The 18427-nt window shown below is 63.2% G+C and overlaps 1 protein-coding gene across 5 annotated transcripts in view; it reads left to right on the forward strand.

The window, feature by feature from the left end:
- The window catches only part of LSP1 (lymphocyte specific protein 1), a 39313-nt gene that overhangs the window by 16981 nt on the left and 3905 nt on the right, over window positions 1-18427 (forward strand). For 2 of the 5 annotated variants that reach the window (XM_038563573.1, XM_038563569.1), the window contains exons 2-10: window positions 9724-9861; window positions 12758-12925; window positions 14728-14923; window positions 15270-15362; window positions 15626-15669; window positions 15836-15917; window positions 17156-17290; window positions 17639-17716; window positions 17858-17963. In XM_038563573.1, coding sequence (XP_038419501.1) covers window positions 9724-9861; window positions 12758-12925; window positions 14728-14923; window positions 15270-15362; window positions 15626-15669; window positions 15836-15917; window positions 17156-17290; window positions 17639-17716; window positions 17858-17950 — 1027 coding nt within the window. In that variant the 3' untranslated portion in view covers window positions 17951-17963. Of the gene's footprint in view, window positions 1-808; window positions 919-9723; window positions 9862-12757; window positions 12926-14727; window positions 14924-15269; window positions 15363-15625; window positions 15670-15835; window positions 15918-17155; window positions 17291-17638; window positions 17717-17857; window positions 17964-18427 lie in introns of those variants that run through there. The other 3 variants (XM_038563572.1, XM_038563571.1, XM_038563570.1) reach the window with 3 other exon arrangements.

The following is an 18427-nucleotide window of genomic DNA, read 5'->3' on the forward strand; positions in this document are numbered from 1 at the left end:
AATAGGGAAAGGACAGAAAAAGGTCAGGGACAGGGCAGGATGGGATGGGGATAGGATGGGGACAGGAAGAGGGACAGGATGAGGACAGGGACAGATGGGATGGGGACAGGACAAGATGGATTGGGGATTAGATAGGGCAGGATGGGGACAGGGATGGGGACAGGATAGGATGGGATGCGAATAGGATGCGGACAGGGACAGGGAGAGGTAAATACAAGGACAGGGACAAGATGGAATGGGAACAGGACAGGATGGGATGGGGATCAGATAGGGACAGGACGGGGGTAGGATGGGGACAGGATGGAATGTGGACAGGACAGGGACAGTGATGGGAATAGAATGACAGGACAAGATAGGAGGGAGACAGGGACAAGAGTAGGATGGGGATGGGGTGGGAAACAATGGGACAGACAGGGATAGGAGGGGGACAGAAGAGACAGGACTCGATGGGACAAGGGAATGGGATGATGGCCAATAGGAAGGAGAAGTGGAGGGAAAACAACAAAGAGAAGGGATGGACAGGGCAGACATGGGGTGCTCCAGGGGCGTGGGTGCTGTGGAGGCTCGGCAGCCCCTCCCACGTGTCCACTCCCACACTGTCCGTCCTATACTGTCCATCCCACACTGTCTGTTCCACACTGTCCCCTCCCACAGTGTCCCCTCCCACGGTGTCTATCCCATGTGTCTCCTCCCATGTGTCTCCTCCCATGTGTCCCCTCCCACAGTGTCCCCTCCCACAGTGTCCCCTCCCATGCTGTCTATCCCATGTGTCTCCTCCCATGTGTCCCCTCCCACAGTGTCCATCCTATGTGTCTCCTCCCACATGTCCCCTCCCACCCTGTCCTTCCCGGGCTGTTCACTCTGCACCATCTGTCCCACTGTCCCCAGCAGCAGAGGGGAGGAGGCCCCGACGGCCAGGTGGTGTGGGTGCTGAGTGTGGGAGGTGGGGCGGCCCCGTCTACTGCCCACTCCTGGCCCACCGCGGAGATGGGAGGAGGCACCAGCCAGAAAGGAGGGAGGGAAGGCCAAGAGGCCAAGCAAGGGCCGAGAGAGAACCCCCACGGGGAGGAAGGACAGAGAGTGCAGAGGGGGACTCGTGTACCGGGGTTGGGGCCGCACAGCGGGGTGCACGCTCTCCCCACCCGACCCTCCTGCCACCCTGCGCCAGCCTTTGGGAGCCATGGAGCTAAAACCCCAATGTGCCTTCCCTGGCGGCTGGGGGAGCCCCAGGTCGGATGCCACCCCACTCCATTCTGCATCCTCTCCTGTAATGGGGCAACCGCAGGAGCCACAGGCCAGTCGTGAGGGGTCACATAGCCCCCAGCTCTGGGCAGGGTCCTCAGGGACAGTGACCTGGGCAAGTCCTACCCGACCTCGGCCAGTACACCATCCCAAGGCCAGCCCGTGTACCCATTATTGTGCCTAGGGAGCTGAGGCTCAGGGAGGTTTGAGGCCTGGGGGGCAGGTGGGAGAGGGTTCTGGGGAATCACAGGACACAAGGCAGGGGGGGGGCACGAGGACACTGATCAAGGCTAGTCCTGTGGCACCGCCCCGGCTCCTCAGGCCCACCCCCAGCACTCCCCAGATGCTCCATGGGGGCGGGCGGCAGTGAGGAGCACCTCAGAGGAGGGGCCGGGGTGGGGGGCAGGCAGGGCACCCAGGGCTCCAGCAGCATCAGGCGGAGGGTTGGGCTGCTCCGCACACTCGGGGCCTGGGGGTGCAGAGCCAGGGGGGCAGAGTCGGGGGACAGAGCCGAGGGGTGCAGAGCCAGGGGCTGCAGAGCTGGGGAAGGCAGAGCCAGGTGGAGCAGAGCTGGGGGTGCAGAGCCAGGGGTGCAGAGCCAGGGGCAGAGCTGGGGGGATATGAGAGCTGAGGGGCAGAGCTGGGGGAGAGTTGGGGGGGCAGAGCCGGGGAGGGGGCAGAGCCAGGGGTGCAGAGCTGGGGGGACAGAGCTGGGGGGATGTGCAGAGCCAGAAGGCAGAGCTGGGGGTGCATAGCCGAGGGGGGGGGGAGTTGGAGGGGCAGAGCCGGGTGGGGGATGTGCAGAGCCCGGGGTGGGGGCGGCAGAGCTGGGGATGCAGAGCCGGGTGGGGAGAGCTGGGGGGCAGGCTGGGGGGGAGAGCCGGGGGGCAGAGCTGGGGGGTGTGCAGAGCTGGGAGCCCGCAGCCGACTGTTGGAGGCCAGGCTGTGACTCCCGCCGTGGGGGCATCCAGGTTCTGAGACCCCGGGGTGGGACTGAGGAGGAGCGCCGTGTGCTGGACCCTGGGGCTGAGGAAGAACCACCCGGGTACGAGCGGGCAGGACGAGGGGGAGGGCGGCAGAGGCTCTAGCTGGTGCCAGCCACCGGTCGCGTGTCCCGGAACGTGCCAAAGCCTGGCCCATGAGCAGTGCTAGAGCCGTGCCAGGCCGCCCAGCCTGGCTCGGGAGTGACGGGCTCCCCCGGAGGGCCGGCCGGCGCCGAGAGGAGCCTGGGTCAGACCCGGAGGTGAGGCGGGGAGCACCCCGCGGTCAGTCTGCCGTGTGGCCCCGAGGTGGGCCCGAGCACCGCACAGGCGGGGCAGGGGGCAGGGGGCAGGGGCGAGTCGCTGCCGCGAAGGATGCGGCTTGGGGAGGGGCCGGGGCCGGGGCCGGGCAGCCTCCTGGGCAGCCGCGACACTTGGCCCAGACCCCTGCGGCGCTGTGGTCAGGGACTCGCAGGAGGACTGCGTGGCGAGCGCAGTGCGTAGGGCAGAGGGAAGAGGGGCACAGGGCTGGTGCCGCTCACAGCCACGCCGGAGTCCCACAAGCAGCCTCACCTGGAGAGAGCGGGGCCTGGACCTCTGACCCCAGGCCCACAGGGTCCAGGGCAAGAGGCTGAGCACGGAGCACATCATAGGAGGTAGGACGCCCAGCAACAGGGAGGTAATGGACCAGCCAGCAGGACCTCAAGCTTGGTTCTGGATCCCCTACTGTGGGGTGGAAGTGGACGGTCCCCGACCAGCCTCTGTGCACCAAGGGGAGGCCTGGGAGAGAGCGGCCTGGGGTCCAGAGGTCCTCGGGGCCCCCAGGTCGGTGCTCTGTGGAGCCAGGCTGTAGCCACTCCTGAGCGGGCAAAGCCCCCCTGGGAAGGCTTTGGGGACATAGACTCCATCTCCCTCAGGTTGGAGCCGTCTGCCAGGGTGTGGGCCCCCGAGCAGCAGTGAGTCCCCACTTCCCTTTGGGCCACTGGAGCGGACGATGAGGGTCCGCCCTCCCAGCCTGGATGCCTTGGGGGCCGGTGATGTGATGGGTGGGTCTGGGCTGCGGCTGCCCTGACTGGCCTTGGGAGGCTGGCCCCCCAGAGCCTTCAAGGGTCCCGGCAGTTGCACATGGCTGGTCTGGGGTGACGGTTGTGGCCGGAGGCTGGGGTCTGGGCGTTGCCCAGGGCACTCACGGGAGGGACCGGTCTGGCCAGGACACTATAGCAGGGGCAGCTCACACACGTGAGGATGGCGGGGGGGCGGGGGGGGGGTAGCCAGTGACCAGGCAGCAGTCAGGGGCCTGGGGCAGGGCTGGGGCCTGGCGGGGCTGGAGCAGGATGTGGCCACAGGGACAGATGACTCCCAAGGGGCACCCACGTGGGGTGTGCTGGGACCATGCTGCCCTGGGAGGGGTGTGGGGTTTACATCTGGACCTAGGGGGTGGTGGGGGGCGACAGAGCAGAAGGAAGGGGTAGGGACGCCCGCGTGCCAATTTGCTGCGCCACCCTCTCTGATGGGCGTCTGTCTGCCCACCGCGTCCCCCGTCCTGCCAGGCCGGGCACAGGCATGGGCGCCCCTGCCCTGGGGGCACTTCCTGCAGGCTACTCCCCCTGGTTCAGAATGGGGCCCTCCTCTGTGGTCCCTGAGCCTTGCTTGGGGTCGGCCCCTAGGGTCCCAGAGGGCAGGGACCTGGCTGTGTGTGGGCCCTCAGTACCTGGCAGGACAGAGGGCTGGCTCAGGGAGGGAGGGGAGGAGCCAGAGGCTGAGGGGAGGGACGCATGGGGGGACAGGCCAGCCCAGGCCTATGCGCAGAGGGCTGGACTGCAGACCTGAGCCGGCTGTAGACATCAGGGTGTCATCAAGGGGGACCAGGAGCCCAGCTAGCTCAGGGAGGGAGGCTGGAGATGGTGGCTGTGGTGGCTGTGGGTGCTGCCTCCCCTTCCTGGGAGGAGACCTTCCAGCCCCAGTCTTTGGCCATCCGCAGGGGTGATGGTGCCCCCCAAGTGGGGTGAGAGCCAGGTGGCATTCTGAGGCCAGGGATGGGGATCTCAGGTGGAGCAGGGCCTGGCACCAGTGCTCCTGAGGGGTCCCTGGTGACCACAGAGCACTACCCTCAATAGTCTGCCCCTGTGGTCGGCCAGGAAAGACGGGCAGAAGGGGGATTCCTTGGCTTTGGGGGCTATGTGGGGGAGCTCGGGGTTCCCCCAAATAAGAGGCCCCCAAGTGCTGCCCTACCGGGGGAAGAGGAGGGGCTGCTGGACAAAGAGGCTCGGCCAGGGCCCTATGGAGAGGACACTAATGAAGGAGGGGCCGGCCTCGTGGTGGGAAGGGGACACCCCTTCTGCCTGGGGGCTCAAGGCTCATGTGGATGGAAAGATGCCAGCAGACAGGCTGCTTGGACCTTTGCTCCCTCTCCCCTGAGGCAGGGTTCGGAGAGCCCAGAATCTCCCCAGGGGCTGGGAAGGAGCTAGAGCCCTGCTCTCGGGGCTGCTGTATGATGCCCTGGGCTGGCACGTGTGGTACGTGGATGTCATCACAGGGTTGGCCTCTGTCTGGCCAGCTGTGGGCTCCCAGAGGCTGCTGCTGAGCCCTATGTCTCCTGGATCAGCCTGTGCCCCTGGCCTGTGCCTTTTGGGGTACCAACCCCCTGGGATGGTGGGGAAGCCAGCTTTGCAGGCAGATGTCCCCTCCTCTGGGAAGGCTTTGCAGCTGTGACCTGCCAGCAGGGCCAGGAGGGATGTGGGGTGGGGTGTGGGCCAGCTTCCCTTTTGGGGGGCCCAGGTCTGCCAACAGCACCCCCAAGAGGAAGCAGGAGTTAGGGTGGCCCAGAGAGGGGTCTCAGTCCACACCTGGCTGGGCAATGTCAGCACCCCTTATTATAGCTGGGGAGCTGAGGCCGGACCTGGAGTATCACCCTGGGAAGGATGTCAGAAAGACCAAAGCCACAGCCATGCCCTGGCCCCGCCCCTCCTCCTGAGGTGACCTCCTCAGGAGGTCTCCCAGAGACCTAATCTGCCCCCACCCTGCCCCGCCTCTCCTGGGAGGGACCATAAAGGGGAGAGTCAGGAAGGGGAGAGTCAGGAAGGGCTGACTGCGCAGCAGGGTGGAATGGGGCACTCAGCAGGGACACCAAGCTCCCCCCATGCCCCAGGGTGGGGTGAAGGCCCAGGCTATCCCCATCCCTGCAGCTCTAACCCCTAGGAGCACCCAGCATGGGGGAGGAGGGAGACACGAAGGGGGCCCTCCAGGCCTTTCTCTGCCCCCCAGGCCTGCTCCCTGATGGTGCCTCCCCAGCTCCCTTAGGGGTTTCTGATCCCCCGGGCTCTCCCCAGTTTGGCCTGGGTCCCTGCTCACTGGCAGGCCCTCCTGACCATGTCCCTGAGAGTCCCCATGTACCCCACACTCTGCTTGCCCAAGCCCTCACTGGGGTGCGGGGCAGATGGAGACACGTGGCAGCTCTACAGGCTGCTGTCTGCCCACGCCACCTCCCCAGGAAGCCTGCGTCCCCCCTCCTGCCCCCCTATGCTAATCAGAAGGCCTGATCAGGACCTCTCAGGGCTGTCCCCTGGGGACTCAGAGACTCTCCTGTCCAGCTGCCCACAGCTGCCCCTCCCTGGCTGTGGCCACACTGAGCTCTTGGGTCCCTGGCCTTCTCGGCTCTCCTCTGCAGACCCTCTCCCTGGCTCATCTTTCAGACCTCAGTTCGAGGTGGCCTCCTGGGCTCCCTCTGGGCAGGGTTTGGGCTTGCCGGGGGCGAGGGGGGGTAGTGTCTACCGGCCCCCTCCCCCCAGGCTGTGCCTTCGAGGAAAGAGGTTGTCTCTCCCCATGCCCAGCGGGGCAGAGACACACCCAGAAAGGTGCTGCTGGAGGGGGATGGCCGGGAGGGTGGGCTGGGCCCCAGCCAGGGGCGGCGGGTGGGGTGTGGAGAAGCCAGGTTCCCGGCAGCTGCAGCACCCATACCCGCACCCCTGGCCCGGGGCAGCAGCGTGCCCCTCCCACTGCCCCACCCACTCCAGGCTCTCCCCCCTACAGGTGCACCCTCTGCCTCTCTGTGAGGATGAGTGACAGCCAGCACCCTGGCAGTGCCACACCTGCAGATCCCAGATCCTCCCTGCACTACAGGGAGGACCCTGCCTTGCCTGACCAGCAAGGGGCACCCTCCAAGTGGCCCAGCCACAGCTGCCCTCCCCCAAGCTCCCTGACAGGGCTCCCGACCTCTGCCCTTGGGGGCCTGCTCTCTGGTTGTTGGGGACCCCTGGAAGCCAACACAAGAAGGCCTCTCCGTGAGCTCATGCCCCTCACTCTGTCCCTTGCTCATGGGCTCTCTGGCCACTCAAGGGACCAGTCGCACTGCAAGTGTCCACCCCGGTGGAAGTGTAGGAGACCCTGGGGAGGCGGGCCACCTGGAGACCTGTGCTCCCTGCTCCCCGTGGGGTGCCGGTCCCACTTCCTAGCTTCTACCCGCTGTGGTGGGGGACACCTGCGGCCAGGAGGGTCCCCTGTAGGCCTAAAGGAAGAACTCCTCTGGCGGGGAGCCCCCCCCACTGCCAAGCTCTCCCCATGACTCTGGGCTGACCTTTAGGCACCAGGACAGGTGGGGTGACCCACAATCCGCCTGCAGGGGGCAGAGTCAAGCTGGGACCAACCCTAGGCGCAGGGCCGGAGGGGGGGCAGGGGGGCAGGAAGGAGGAGGAAGGAGGTGAGACGGCAGGGAGGGCCAGGCGGGCTCAGGACCATCTCATCCTTGGACCCTGGTAGAGAGACAGGAGGGGCTGCAGCGGGAGGAGAGAGGGGGCTGGTGCCTCGAGCGGTGGCCAGCAGGGGCAGCCCCTGAACTTGGGGACCCCCACCCAGAATGGGGAAGCCGGGGTCTGCGCACACTGGTGAGTGGGGCGAGGCCCCGTGGCAGAGCCTGCTGCTGGGGGTGCGGAGCCCCACTCGCAGCCCCTGGGGCTGGACCCTTGGCTGCTCGGAGCCAGAACAGACACAGGAAACAGCCTAATTGCATTTGCTAAGGAACAGCAAATCCCTTACAGCTGCACTCGGGCTGAGCCAGGGGCCATGGGGCGGGGGCGGAGGGGGGGCATCGCCGGTGTCCTGACAGCTCCGCTCAGCCTGCCAAGGGGTCTGGGCTGCTGGCCGGGGAAGGGGGGCGCCTTTCCCAGGCCAGAGGCCCCCACCCCACCCCAGGAGAGCCGCCCCCTCTCAGTTCCCAGAACGGAGCCCAGCTGTGGAACAGTGAGGGTGAGGTCACGGGAGGGGCCAGGAGGGGCTGCATTACTCACATCCTGGGGCTGGCGGAGGGAGCAGGCGAGGGGGAGGACTCCTTGTCCTCAGGCCGCTGGGTCTCCCCGCGTGGGGCTGGGGGAGACACCCAGAGACCCCTACCCTGCACCCCTACCCTGCCCTGGGGAGGTTCAGGGAAGCACAGGCAGACGGCAGGTGGCAAAGGGTGGCCCTCGGAGGGCCGGCTCCTTAGGGATGCTGCTCTCAGAAAACATGCCTCAGTCTCCCTCCCGGGCCACTGTTGGGGCGATGGCAGGAGCACCAGGAACCAGGGTGCCGCCATTCCGCCATTCTGCCCCGCGCCTTGTTTTCTTAGTCTGTGTGTGCAGGTGGACATCTGAGGGTGTGCAAGCATGTACGTGCTGTGGGGCGTTTGGGAGCATGGACACGTGAGGACGTGTGCGTCTGTGTGTGTGAGGGAGGCCCGGCGACGCGGTGCGTGTCCGTGGGGGAGTCTCTGCAGAGCACCAGCCTGCATGGGGCTTCTGTGGCCTGGACACATTGCCATACAGTGGCCCCCAGAGGTGCTGTGCATATCTGTGTCAGGGGTGACGGGACGCAGTGTGGTGCCTGTGCTCAGATTTTGGTGGAAGGGTCTGGGGAGCAGGAGAAACCGCCCATGGGAGTTCCTAAGAGTGGGCATGGGGCGGGCCTGAGGCCGTGGACATAAGTACACGGATGGGGCCACCCACACCACGCCTGGTCATGCACAAGCACCCACGCACCGCCCACTGGCCGACACAGACATGCCCATAGGCACTTGCAGCCGAGACATGGGAGCAAAGGGAGCAAGATGCCCAATCTTGTCAGGAAGGACCAGGAATCCTTCCCAGGGTGCCCCCGGGGCTGCCCCCCAAGAAGGCCACTGGGCCCACTCTCTCCATCCTGCAGCCAGAGACCTAGCACGAGCTCCCCCTGTACCCACCTGCTCCCACCCTCCATTCAGAGGGCCTGCCGGTGTGAATGGTGGGCAAGGCCCCGGACCCCAGGTCCCCAACAGTCAAGAGCACCCTGGGTGCTACCTCTCCAGAAAACATGGCCCCATGGCTTTGAGCCGAGGCCCTGGAGCAGGATGGGAGCCAGGTGTGGGGCAGGAAAGGCTCCCCGGGGCCCCAGGGGTGGGAGCCAGAGGCAGTGCTGAGGAGTGAGGGTGGGCAGACTCGGGGTGCTGAGGTCTGAGCACGGCTGGGATCCCCGGGGGGCCGTGGTGGGGAGAGTGGGCCCAAAGCGGGAGGCGTGAAGAGGCCTGGCTTTTGTCTGGGAGGACTGAGGAGAGATTAGATCATGGCTGGCAGGGCTGCTGAGACCATGGAGCCGGCCATCCTGGCCAAGGCAGGAGGAGCAGGCTGCAGGGTCAGGCAGCGGACACCGGCAGGAGAGGACTGAGACCCCTGCAAAAGCAGAGACCAGGACTCCCCTCTTGGGGTCCAGGGAGACTGGGGGGACAGGGCCATGTCGGTGGCCAAGGCCTGGGGAGCTCCCTCCCGGGACACCAAGGGTATGAGAGCTGCTGGGCCAGGGCCAGGGTCCCAGGCCCACCTCGTGCAGTCCTGAGTGAGGGACCCTGAGAATCCATGAGGTCAGCAGACACTGGGAGAGGAAGCTCTCTCATGCAGGCCTCAGTTTCCTCATCTGTGATACAGCCCAGAGAGAGGTCAGGCTCAGGCTGGAGGCAGCCTTTTCTGTGGGTTTTGGGCCCTTTTGAGGGGCCACCTTCTTCCAACAGGCCAGGCCCTTGGGGAGCAGGAGGGAGCATCCCAGCTGGGGTGGTTGGGTGACAAGGTGGCTGCCTCGCTGGGTCTGCCCCTGGCCAGACCCCAGCCCGGCCTGGCACCACCTGACTGGCCGAGGCCACAGTCCCTTGATTCAGGTAGGACGTGGGGCACCAGCCTTCAGGCCCCTCCAACAGCCCTGTCCCATGCCCTCTGCAGCCCTAGGACTGTGCCTGTCTGGGTCCTGGCTCTGATGAGGCTGAAGGAACCTGGCCGGTGGAGGGGACACGGGGGTCTCATTCAGCACTGGGTGGCTCTGGGCTTGCCTGGACACAGGAGCCCCTCCGTCCCCAGGCCTCCAGAGCCCTGGGAGCTGCCCCCTGGGTCCGAGGGCACCTTCATGACATGACATCTGCCTTAAGGACACGACCCGGACAGGAGAGTCCTGCTTGGACCGGACTGGCAGGGTGCGGGCAGTGGTGTGACTGTGTCTTGCTACTCCCCAGGCTCACCACTCAGTGGAGCGTGGAAGATGAGGAGGAGGCCGCCCGGGAGCGGCGCCGCCGGGAGAGGGACCGGCAGCTCCGGGCCCAGGACGAGGACAGAGGCGGCCAGTCCCCCGAGCTGCCTGAGCAGGAGACCCTGTAAGCTGTCCCCCCCACCCCCACCCAACCAGCTCGCCTGGCCCTGCACCCGTGGGCAGAGCAGTGTGCTGGTGGTTGGGCCCCGGGTCAGGGGTCCCCGAGCAGGTGAGCCCATGGAGGGGCTCAGCCCAGGAGCAGGAGTGGGGAGAGGTCTCAGGGTGAGGGTCCCCAAAACCCCCGGCGCCAGCGAGCCTGCTGGCCGGCCGGCCGGATGGACTCACGTGCGGCCACCCCTCCCAGCCCGCCTCCCAGAGCGCTGACTCAGGCTCTGGCCGCCCCCCGTGGCCCCGGCCCCTGCTTGGACCGACACTGACCCCAGCTGCGTGGCCCTGGCCCCGGAGCCCCCCGCCCAAGCTCCCTGCTGCCGGTGACTCATGGAGGCTGCGTCCAAGTTGGCGGGGCCGCAGGCCGGCTCGTTTCCTCCCTGGGCCCAGGAGGCCCCCGCGGCCGGGCTGGGCTGTTTTTACAATAATGCCCCCCTTCCTCCCGCCGCTGTTTTGTTCCATTTTCTCCGAGTCAGCAGCTCCGGGCGGGGTGGGGTGCTGCAGCGGTCATGGCCCCTCCGGCCGGGTCCTCCGTCTAGATGGCAGGGACTGGGGGCAGAGGGGGGCCCACCAGAGCCAGATCTCAGGCCTGCCATGCGGGGACTGGGTGCAGGGGCTTCCTGGGGAAGGAGCATGTCACCGCAGCCCTGGGGGCTCAGCTAAGGGGGTAGAGCAAGACCGGGGACCCCAGGGGGATAGAGGAGGCACAGCCCAGTAGGCAGGGGACCCTAGACTGAGGGGGGGAAGCACAGCTCAGCTCTTGGGGAGCCTTAGACTGATGAGGAAGGCACAGCTCAGCTCTCAAGAACCCTAGACTAAGCGAGGGAGGCATAACTCAGCTCTCAAGAGATCCTAGACTGATGGGAGAGGCATGGCCTAATTCTCAGGGACCCTAGACTGATGGGGAGGCATGGCCCAGTTCTCAGAAGGCCCTAGAGTAATGGAGGCAGCATAGCCCAGCTCTCAAGGGACCCTAGACTGATGGAGTAGGTGTAACTCAGCTCTTGAGGGACCCTAGACTGATGAGGAAGGCATATCCCAGCTCTCAGGGGACCCTAGATTGATGGGGGAGGCATGGCCCAGCTCTCAGAAGGCCCTAGACTGATGAGGGAGGTATAACCCAGCTGTTGAGAGGCCCTAGACTGATGGGGGAGACACAGCCTGACTCACAAGAGACCCTAGGCTGATGGGGGAGGCATGGTCCAGCTCTCAGGAGACCCTAGGTTGATGGAGGAAGCATGGCCCAGTTCTCAGGGGACCCTGGACTGATGGGGGAAGCAGGCCCAGCTCTCAGGATGCCGTAGACTGATGAGGGAAGTATAACCCAGCTATTGAGAGGCCCTAGACTGATAGGGGAGACACAGCCTGACTCGCAAGAGACCCTAGACTGATGAAAGAGATATAATCCAGCTCTTAAGAGGCCCTAGACTGATGGGGGAGGAATGGAATAGCTCTCAGGGGACCCTAGACTGATGGGGGAGGCATGGCCCAGTTCTCAGAAGACCCTAGACTAATGGGGAAGGCATAGTCTATCCCTCAGGGGGCCCTAGACTGATGGGGGAGGCGTGGAATAGCTTTCAGGGGACCCAAGACTGATAGGGGAGGCATGGCCCAGTTCTCAGAAGGCCCTAGACTAATGGGGGAGGCATAGTCCATCCCTTAGAAGGCCCTAGACTGATGAGGGAGGCATGACCCAGTTCTCAGAAGGTCCTAGACTGATGAGGGAAGTATAACCCAGCTATTGAGAGTCCCCAGATTGATGAGAGACATAGCCTGACTCACAAGAGACCCTAGACTGATGGAGGAGGGATGGAATAGCTCTCAGGGGACCCTAGGCTAATGCAGGAGGCATAGCCCATCCCTTAGGGGGCCCTAGACTGATGGGGGAGGCATGGCCAGCTGTCAGAAGGCCCTAGACTGATGGAGGAGGCATAGCCTAGTTCTCAGAAGGCCCTAGACTACTGGGGAAGGCATAGCTCATCCCTCAGGGGGCCCTAGACTGATGGGAGAGGCGTGGAATAGTTCTCAGGGGACCCTAGACTGATGGGGGAGGCATGGCCTTGTTCTCAGAAGGCCCTAGACTGATGGGAGAGGCATGGCTCAGCTCTTAAGGGGACCCAGACTGATGGGAGAGACACAGCTCAACTCTCAAGAACCCTAGACTGATGGAGAAGGCATGGTCCAGCTCTCAGAAGACCCTAGACTGATGGAAGAGGCATAGCTCAGCTCCTGGGGAGCCCTGAGGTGATGGAAGAAGCATAGCCCAGGTCTCAAGAGACCCTAAACTGATGGGGGAGGCATAGAATAGTTCTCAGGGGACTCTAGACTGATGGGGGAGGCATGGCCCAATCCTCAGAGGCCCTAGACTGATGGAAGAGACAGCCCAGCTCTGGGGGGGCCCTCAACTGATGGAGGAAACTTAGCCTAGCTCTTGAGAGGCCCTAGACTGGTGTGGGAGGCATATTCCAGCTTTCAGGGGACCCTAGACTGATGGGAGAGGCATAGCCCAGGTCCTAACAGGCCCTAGACTGGTGGGAGAAGCAGCGCCTAGCTCTTTGGGAACTTTTAACTCATAAGGGAGATAGAGCCCTGTTCTGGGGGGTCCTGGGTAAGAGGGTAAGACACAACCTTGGCCTCAGAGAGCTCCAGACTGTGGGGGAGACACAGCCCTGCCCTCAGGGACTCTCTGACAATGGGGAGGCTCAGCCCAGCCATGGGGTGCTGCCTCCAGCAGATAGAGTCCCCCAGCCCTGGAGCCCAGGGTCCAAGGAAGGGAGCAGGTGTGGGTGATGGGAATAGCGCTGCCCCTCGGGGCCTGGCCCAGCTCTGAGCACCCTGTACTACTTTTTCAGCCTCAGCCTGAAGCCTTCGGAGGCACCTGAACCAGATGAGGACGAGGGTTTCAGCGACTGGTCCCAGAAGCCAGAGCAGCGGCCACAGGACTGGGGGGCCGGGGAGACCTCCAACTGTGGGGAGCCCCCTTGGGGCGAAAGTCAGGAGGGGCAGCAGGAGGAGGACAGGCAAGTGGGGGCCAAAGTCTGGAGACAGGGCTGCCAGGCAGGGGCTTCCCCCAAGCCCCCAACCTGTGCCTGAGAAAGCCACCAGCCCCGCAAAATGCCCTGGAGCTGGGAACAGGGGGAAGGGAGGAAGAGAGCTAGACGGCGGGGCGGCGGGCCGAGGGGCTGCGGGGAGGGCTGGGGAGGAAATCTCATTCCTGGGCTCCCCAGGGCCCCTGGGCCCCGTCCAGACCAGCTGCGGCCCGGGCCGGGTGTTGCCACATCAGCACACATCTGCAGCCCACTTACGTAATGGAGGCTCTGCGCCCCTGCCGCCCGCCCGCCCCTTCCTCCCTCGGGGCTGGCTGATCTCCATTCCCACGGAGGGGAGCAGGTATTTCCAGATGTGCGGGCCTGTGAGCCGGCCTGGAGGGACAAGCTTTCCAGATGTGCAGACGTGTTTGCTGGTCTGAACGGGGCAGGCGGGGGTGGGGGCCAAAGCGCCCCTGGGGCCCAGGGATGGGGGACTGCTCCCTGAGCCTCACCCCCACCCCGATTCAGGGGTCGAGTGCTCCCCACACCCTGCAGGCGTGCTTAGGGCCCCTGACTGTGGGCAGGGTCCAAGCTCTGCTCAGGAGCTTCAAGCTTGAGGGGCAGGGTCCCCATTGCCTTGAGTGTCACCAGACCCATGTCTCTCCCGTCTCTGGGCCACCTCCCACCTCTCAAGGCCCCTCAGGAGCCTCGAGCTCTAGCTCAGACCCCTCCAATCATCACACCACCCTTCCTCCACCCTACAAGCAAGCTCCCACACCCCAGGAATCAGCTACCTCGCTGGGGCCCTGGTCCTGGCCGACCCCCTGCCCACCGGTCCCCATTTGTGCCTCAGTTTCCCCCATCTGCCTTTGGGAATCAGTGCACACTCTGCATTTCTAAGATGGGTCTGGGGTCAGCAAGGACGGGCTGTACACTGGTGTCCCTGGCTATAGCCCGGCTCCCTCCTCTCCCTCCACAGGCCACAGCCGTTCCCAACAGCAGGGGGCACTTTGGCTCTTCTGTCAAACCCTTGGGTTCTCAAGCAGGCCTCCTCCCCGCCCCACACCTGCCCGGTCCTGGTGCCCGCCGCAGCTGAATGGGCCCTCTGTGTGCCTGCTGCTGGCTCGGACTGACCCACCTTGGGCGGTGGGTCTGGGTCTTGGCTGGCACCAACCCCAAGGGGCGTGAAATCATGGAAAATGCGAGAATTTCCCCTCTTACCCAGGTTCAGTTCTGCGCAAAGGCAGAGCCACGCTGGCCACAGGCAGGCATGGCCAGTGCAGGCAGCCCCTCTATTCAGGGGTGTGATTCTAACTGTGACTGCTGCCCTTGCCTTGCCATCCAGCTGACCAGCCCTGAAACCTCCCACAGACCCCGCCCCACTCCTGTGTAAAACCCATCCTCCTCAAGCTACTTGCCTCCCTCACGGAGCAGGGCAGGGGCCGAGGCCAAGTGGGGGCCGAGGCCAGCAGGTGGACACGGACAAGCACGGCCGGGGGCTGGGGCCTGTCCAGAGATCCTGCACGTCGGGTGGCCCACAGTGGACAGAAAGTCTTGCGCGGCTGAGCTGGGGCCGTGGGCGCTGTTCACCAAAGGGCCCCAGGGATGGAGGGCTGCCTCTGAATATCCTTGGACCCATTTCCCCAGTGAGGCTGGGGTCTCAGGATTCCTTGGCATTCAGCTGGTCTGACCAGCCTCTTTCAGATGGAGAAACTGAGGTTTAGAAACAGGAAGGGACTTGAGGCAAGCAACTGAATGAGTTTCTATGGGATTGCCTCCTTCTTCCTCCCCAGGCCCCACCAGCACGCCTGCGGGAACCAGGATGGTGATGAGCAGAGCCCAGCCAGAGTGCCCCTGGAGGAGTTGCACCTGAGCCCTAGCTCGGAGCTCCAGGAGGGGCTGGGAGCAGAGGAGACAGATCCCAAGAGCCCAGAGGGGACCATCCAGGGCAGCCTGGGGCCAGCAGAAGCTGAGGAGGCAGATGAGCAGGTGGTGGGACCTCCCCTTGGGGTGGGCTGGGTCTGTGTCTCTCATGACTATGTGTTCTGTGGGCCTTGTAGGGCTGGCCTAGAAAAGGGGCCCACCCCCAGCCCCGGACTCTGTAGCACCCCCATTCTCAGAGGGTAGAGGGGCTTGCTGGCCCTGGGATCAAGTGACTCTCCTCCAGACTCACCAGTCCCTACTGCAGATAACTCGAGAGCCAGAGCATGTCAGGGCTGGAAAGGGCCTGCGGCCCAGGGAGGGAAAATGTTTGCTCCAACAGGTCCTGGGGTGGGGGGGCAGGAGGGGTGCAAAGGGGGTGTTCATCATATAACCTCAGATATTCTGTTCCTAGCACCAGAAATGCCAGCAGCCCAGGACACCCAGCCCCCTGGTCTTGGAGGGCTCTACTGAACAGGGCTCGCCTCCCCTGAGCCCCAGCACCAAAGTACGTCAAGCCCCAGAGCCTGCTGCCTTTTCCTCTTTCCCAGAATCACAACCAAATGACAGCCCCAGAGAGGCAGCCACACATCACCTCCAGGAATAGGCACATCTTGCTCTTTCTCTGCTATCCCCTCAAGCCAGGCACTCAGCACAACCCTGAGAAATGAATCAGTGGAGGGCTGGATTGGTAGATGGGAGCCACTGGGGCAATGGGAGGGAGGTGGTGGGCTCTGGCTGAAGGCTCACATCTCTGCTTGCCCTCTGCAGCTCGTCGACAGAACCGAGTCCCTGAACCGCTCCATCAGGAAGAGGTGTGCCTGCTGCTTTCCAGACTAGGACTTGGGGTTCCCCAAGAGAGGGTTGGAGAGGTCCAGGGGCCAGAGATCCAGGGCCCTGAGGGAGCTCTGGTAGGCGCTTGGGGTGGAGTGTACAAGCCAAGTGAGGGAGCATGGGTGTAACCCTTCTCCTACCCTCCAGTAACAGTGTGAAGAAGTCCCAGCCAGCCCTGCCCATCTCCAAGATTGATGAGCGGCTGGAGCAATACACCCAGGCCATCGAGGTATGTTTAGGCCTTTCTTCTTCTGCTGGGTCCCTCCTCCATTCATGCACCCATGTCCCATCCAACCTACACCCTCCATCCAACCAATATCCTGCCCCCATCCAACCAAGACCCCTCTATCCAACCAATATCCCACCATCCAACCAACAGCCCTCCATCCAACCTACACCTTCCATCTAATCAAGACCCCTCCATCCAATCAATACCCCTTCCTCCAACCTACTCCCTTCATTTAGGCAAGACCCCTCCATCCAACCAAGACCACTTCCTCCAATGAAGACCCCTCCACCCAACCAAGACCTTTTCATCCAACCTATACTCTCCAACCACCAAGACCCCTCTAACCAACCAGTATCTCTTCATCCAGGCAAGACCCCTCCATCCAACCCGCACCCTCCATCAAATCAAGATCCCTCCAACCAACCAAGATCTTTTTTTTTTTTTTCATTTATTTATGATAGTCACAGAGAGAGAGAGAGAGAGGCAGAGACACAGGCAGAGGGAGAAGCAGGCTCCATGCACCGGGAGCCCGACGTGGGATTCGATCCCGGGTCTCTGGGATCGCGCCCTGGGCCAAAGGCAGGCGCCAAACCGCTGCGCCACCCAGGGATCCCCCAAGATCTTTCCATCCAACCAAGTCCACTCCATCCAATCAAGGCCCCTCCATCCAACCTACACTCTCCATCCACCAAGACCCCTCTATCCAACTAATACCCCTTCATCCAGGCAAGACCCTTCCATCCAACCAAGACCCCTCCATTCAATCAAGACCCCTCCATCCAACCAAGACCCCTTCATCCAACCAACACCTTTCCATCCAACCACCACTCATTCAAACTTACACCCCTCCATTCAACCAACACCTGTCCATCCTACCGATATCCCTCTCTCCAACCAACACCTCTCCTTTTAATCCATGCTCTTCCAGCCCTTTGCCATGAGCAGCATGACAGTGGCATATCTGTCTCCTAAACCACCATATTACCTGTGCTTTTCAGATCAAGAGGGTGTTTCATGAGTACACCAAATGGAGGAATATGCTTTTTTTCTTTCTTTCTTTCTTTTTTTTTTTTTTTTTCAGCATGCCCTGCTCTAGCCCTTCACTGGGAAAGCACTTCTATGGAAATACAAAGATATAGAGGAAGTTGTCTGTGTGTTGGAGGGTCTCACACTGGCCTCTCTGACATGTCCCATGTGGCTATTCGCTAAAGTGGTCCTGGGCTCTTTCTCTTCTGCAGACTGCTGGCCGGACCCCCAAGCTAGTCCGCCAGCCCTCCATTGAGCTGCCCAGCATGGCTGTGGCAAGCACCAAGAGCCGATGGGAGACAGGAGAGGTGCAGGCTCAGTCCACTGCCAAGGCTGCCTCCTGCAAGGTAGGAACCATCCCAGGGCCAGGCAGGGTCTCCTTGGTAAGGCAAGTTTGAGACTGTCTAGGCTGACATGTGGGTAGACAGAGCACTAGGACTTTTGGGGGGCGGGTTCACCAGGCTGCCCCCAGTGGCCCCCAGAGTGGAAGGTCATGTGGGGAAACTGGTTGGCCCAGGGCAAGTAGATGGTGCCACCTTTCCTTTCCTACCTCCTCCCCTGGGCTCTCCCATAAGGAGGCAGGTGGGCAGGCCCAGGCCCCAGTCGGACAAGGCTAGGCAGGAAAGAGGATCAGGGCTTCGAGTGCCCCACAGTCAAAGGCCTGCATCTGTGACATGTCCTTCCTCTGCCCCCAGGATATTGTAGCTGGAGACATGAGCAAGAAAAGCCTCTGGGAGCAGAAAGGAGGCTCCAAGACATCATCGACAATTAAGGTAGGGTCTAAATGTGGTTGATGTAGGGAGGGCAGGCCCAAAAGCTGAGAGTAAAGAGGGTCTCTGCTCAGTGCATTTGGGAGGGCTTCCCAGAGGCAGCAGCATGTCCCTTCTGTTCTCACCTTTGTTCTCCTTCCCCAGCAGAGCACCCCATCTGGAAAGAGATACAAGTTCGTGGCCACTGGACATGGGAAGTATGAGAAGGTGCTCGTGGATGAGGGCTCAGTGCCCTAGGCAGTCCTTCCTGGTGAGTCCAGGGCAGTGGCCCAAGCATGAGGCGTTGTGTGTGTGACATGTGCCCTTCTGAGACCGTGGCAGTATGGACAGGGCCTGCTTGTTACAGGCTGCCAGGGCGGCCTGTGGGGGCCGAATGCCTGGCCTCGAAGCTGGCGGGAACCCCAGCCTGGCTTGGTCTCCCTGCCCAATAGACTCCCCTGCCCAAGCCCGGTCTTACACCAAACTGAATGCTTTTCTTGGGTGGCTGGCTTCAGCCATACACAGCTCTACTGTGTAGGGACACTCCAACTTCCTCCTGGGAGGCAGATGAGCTCATCCCGGCCACTTTAGGACTAGTGTCAGAGGAGGTGGGTGGAAAGGGGTCCTGGGAGCTTCGGTCTGGGTCTTCGAGGGGCCAGAACCTTAGTCTCACTCTCCCAGTGGGAGTCTACTCCAGTTTCCACCGCCCTGCCCATCACCTGGTGAAGAAACATG

The sequence above is a fragment of the Canis lupus genome, chromosome 18 (genome assembly GCF_011100685.1).
Source record: "Canis lupus familiaris isolate Mischka breed German Shepherd chromosome 18, alternate assembly UU_Cfam_GSD_1.0, whole genome shotgun sequence".
NCBI lineage: Eukaryota > Metazoa > Chordata > Mammalia > Carnivora > Canidae > Canis > Canis lupus.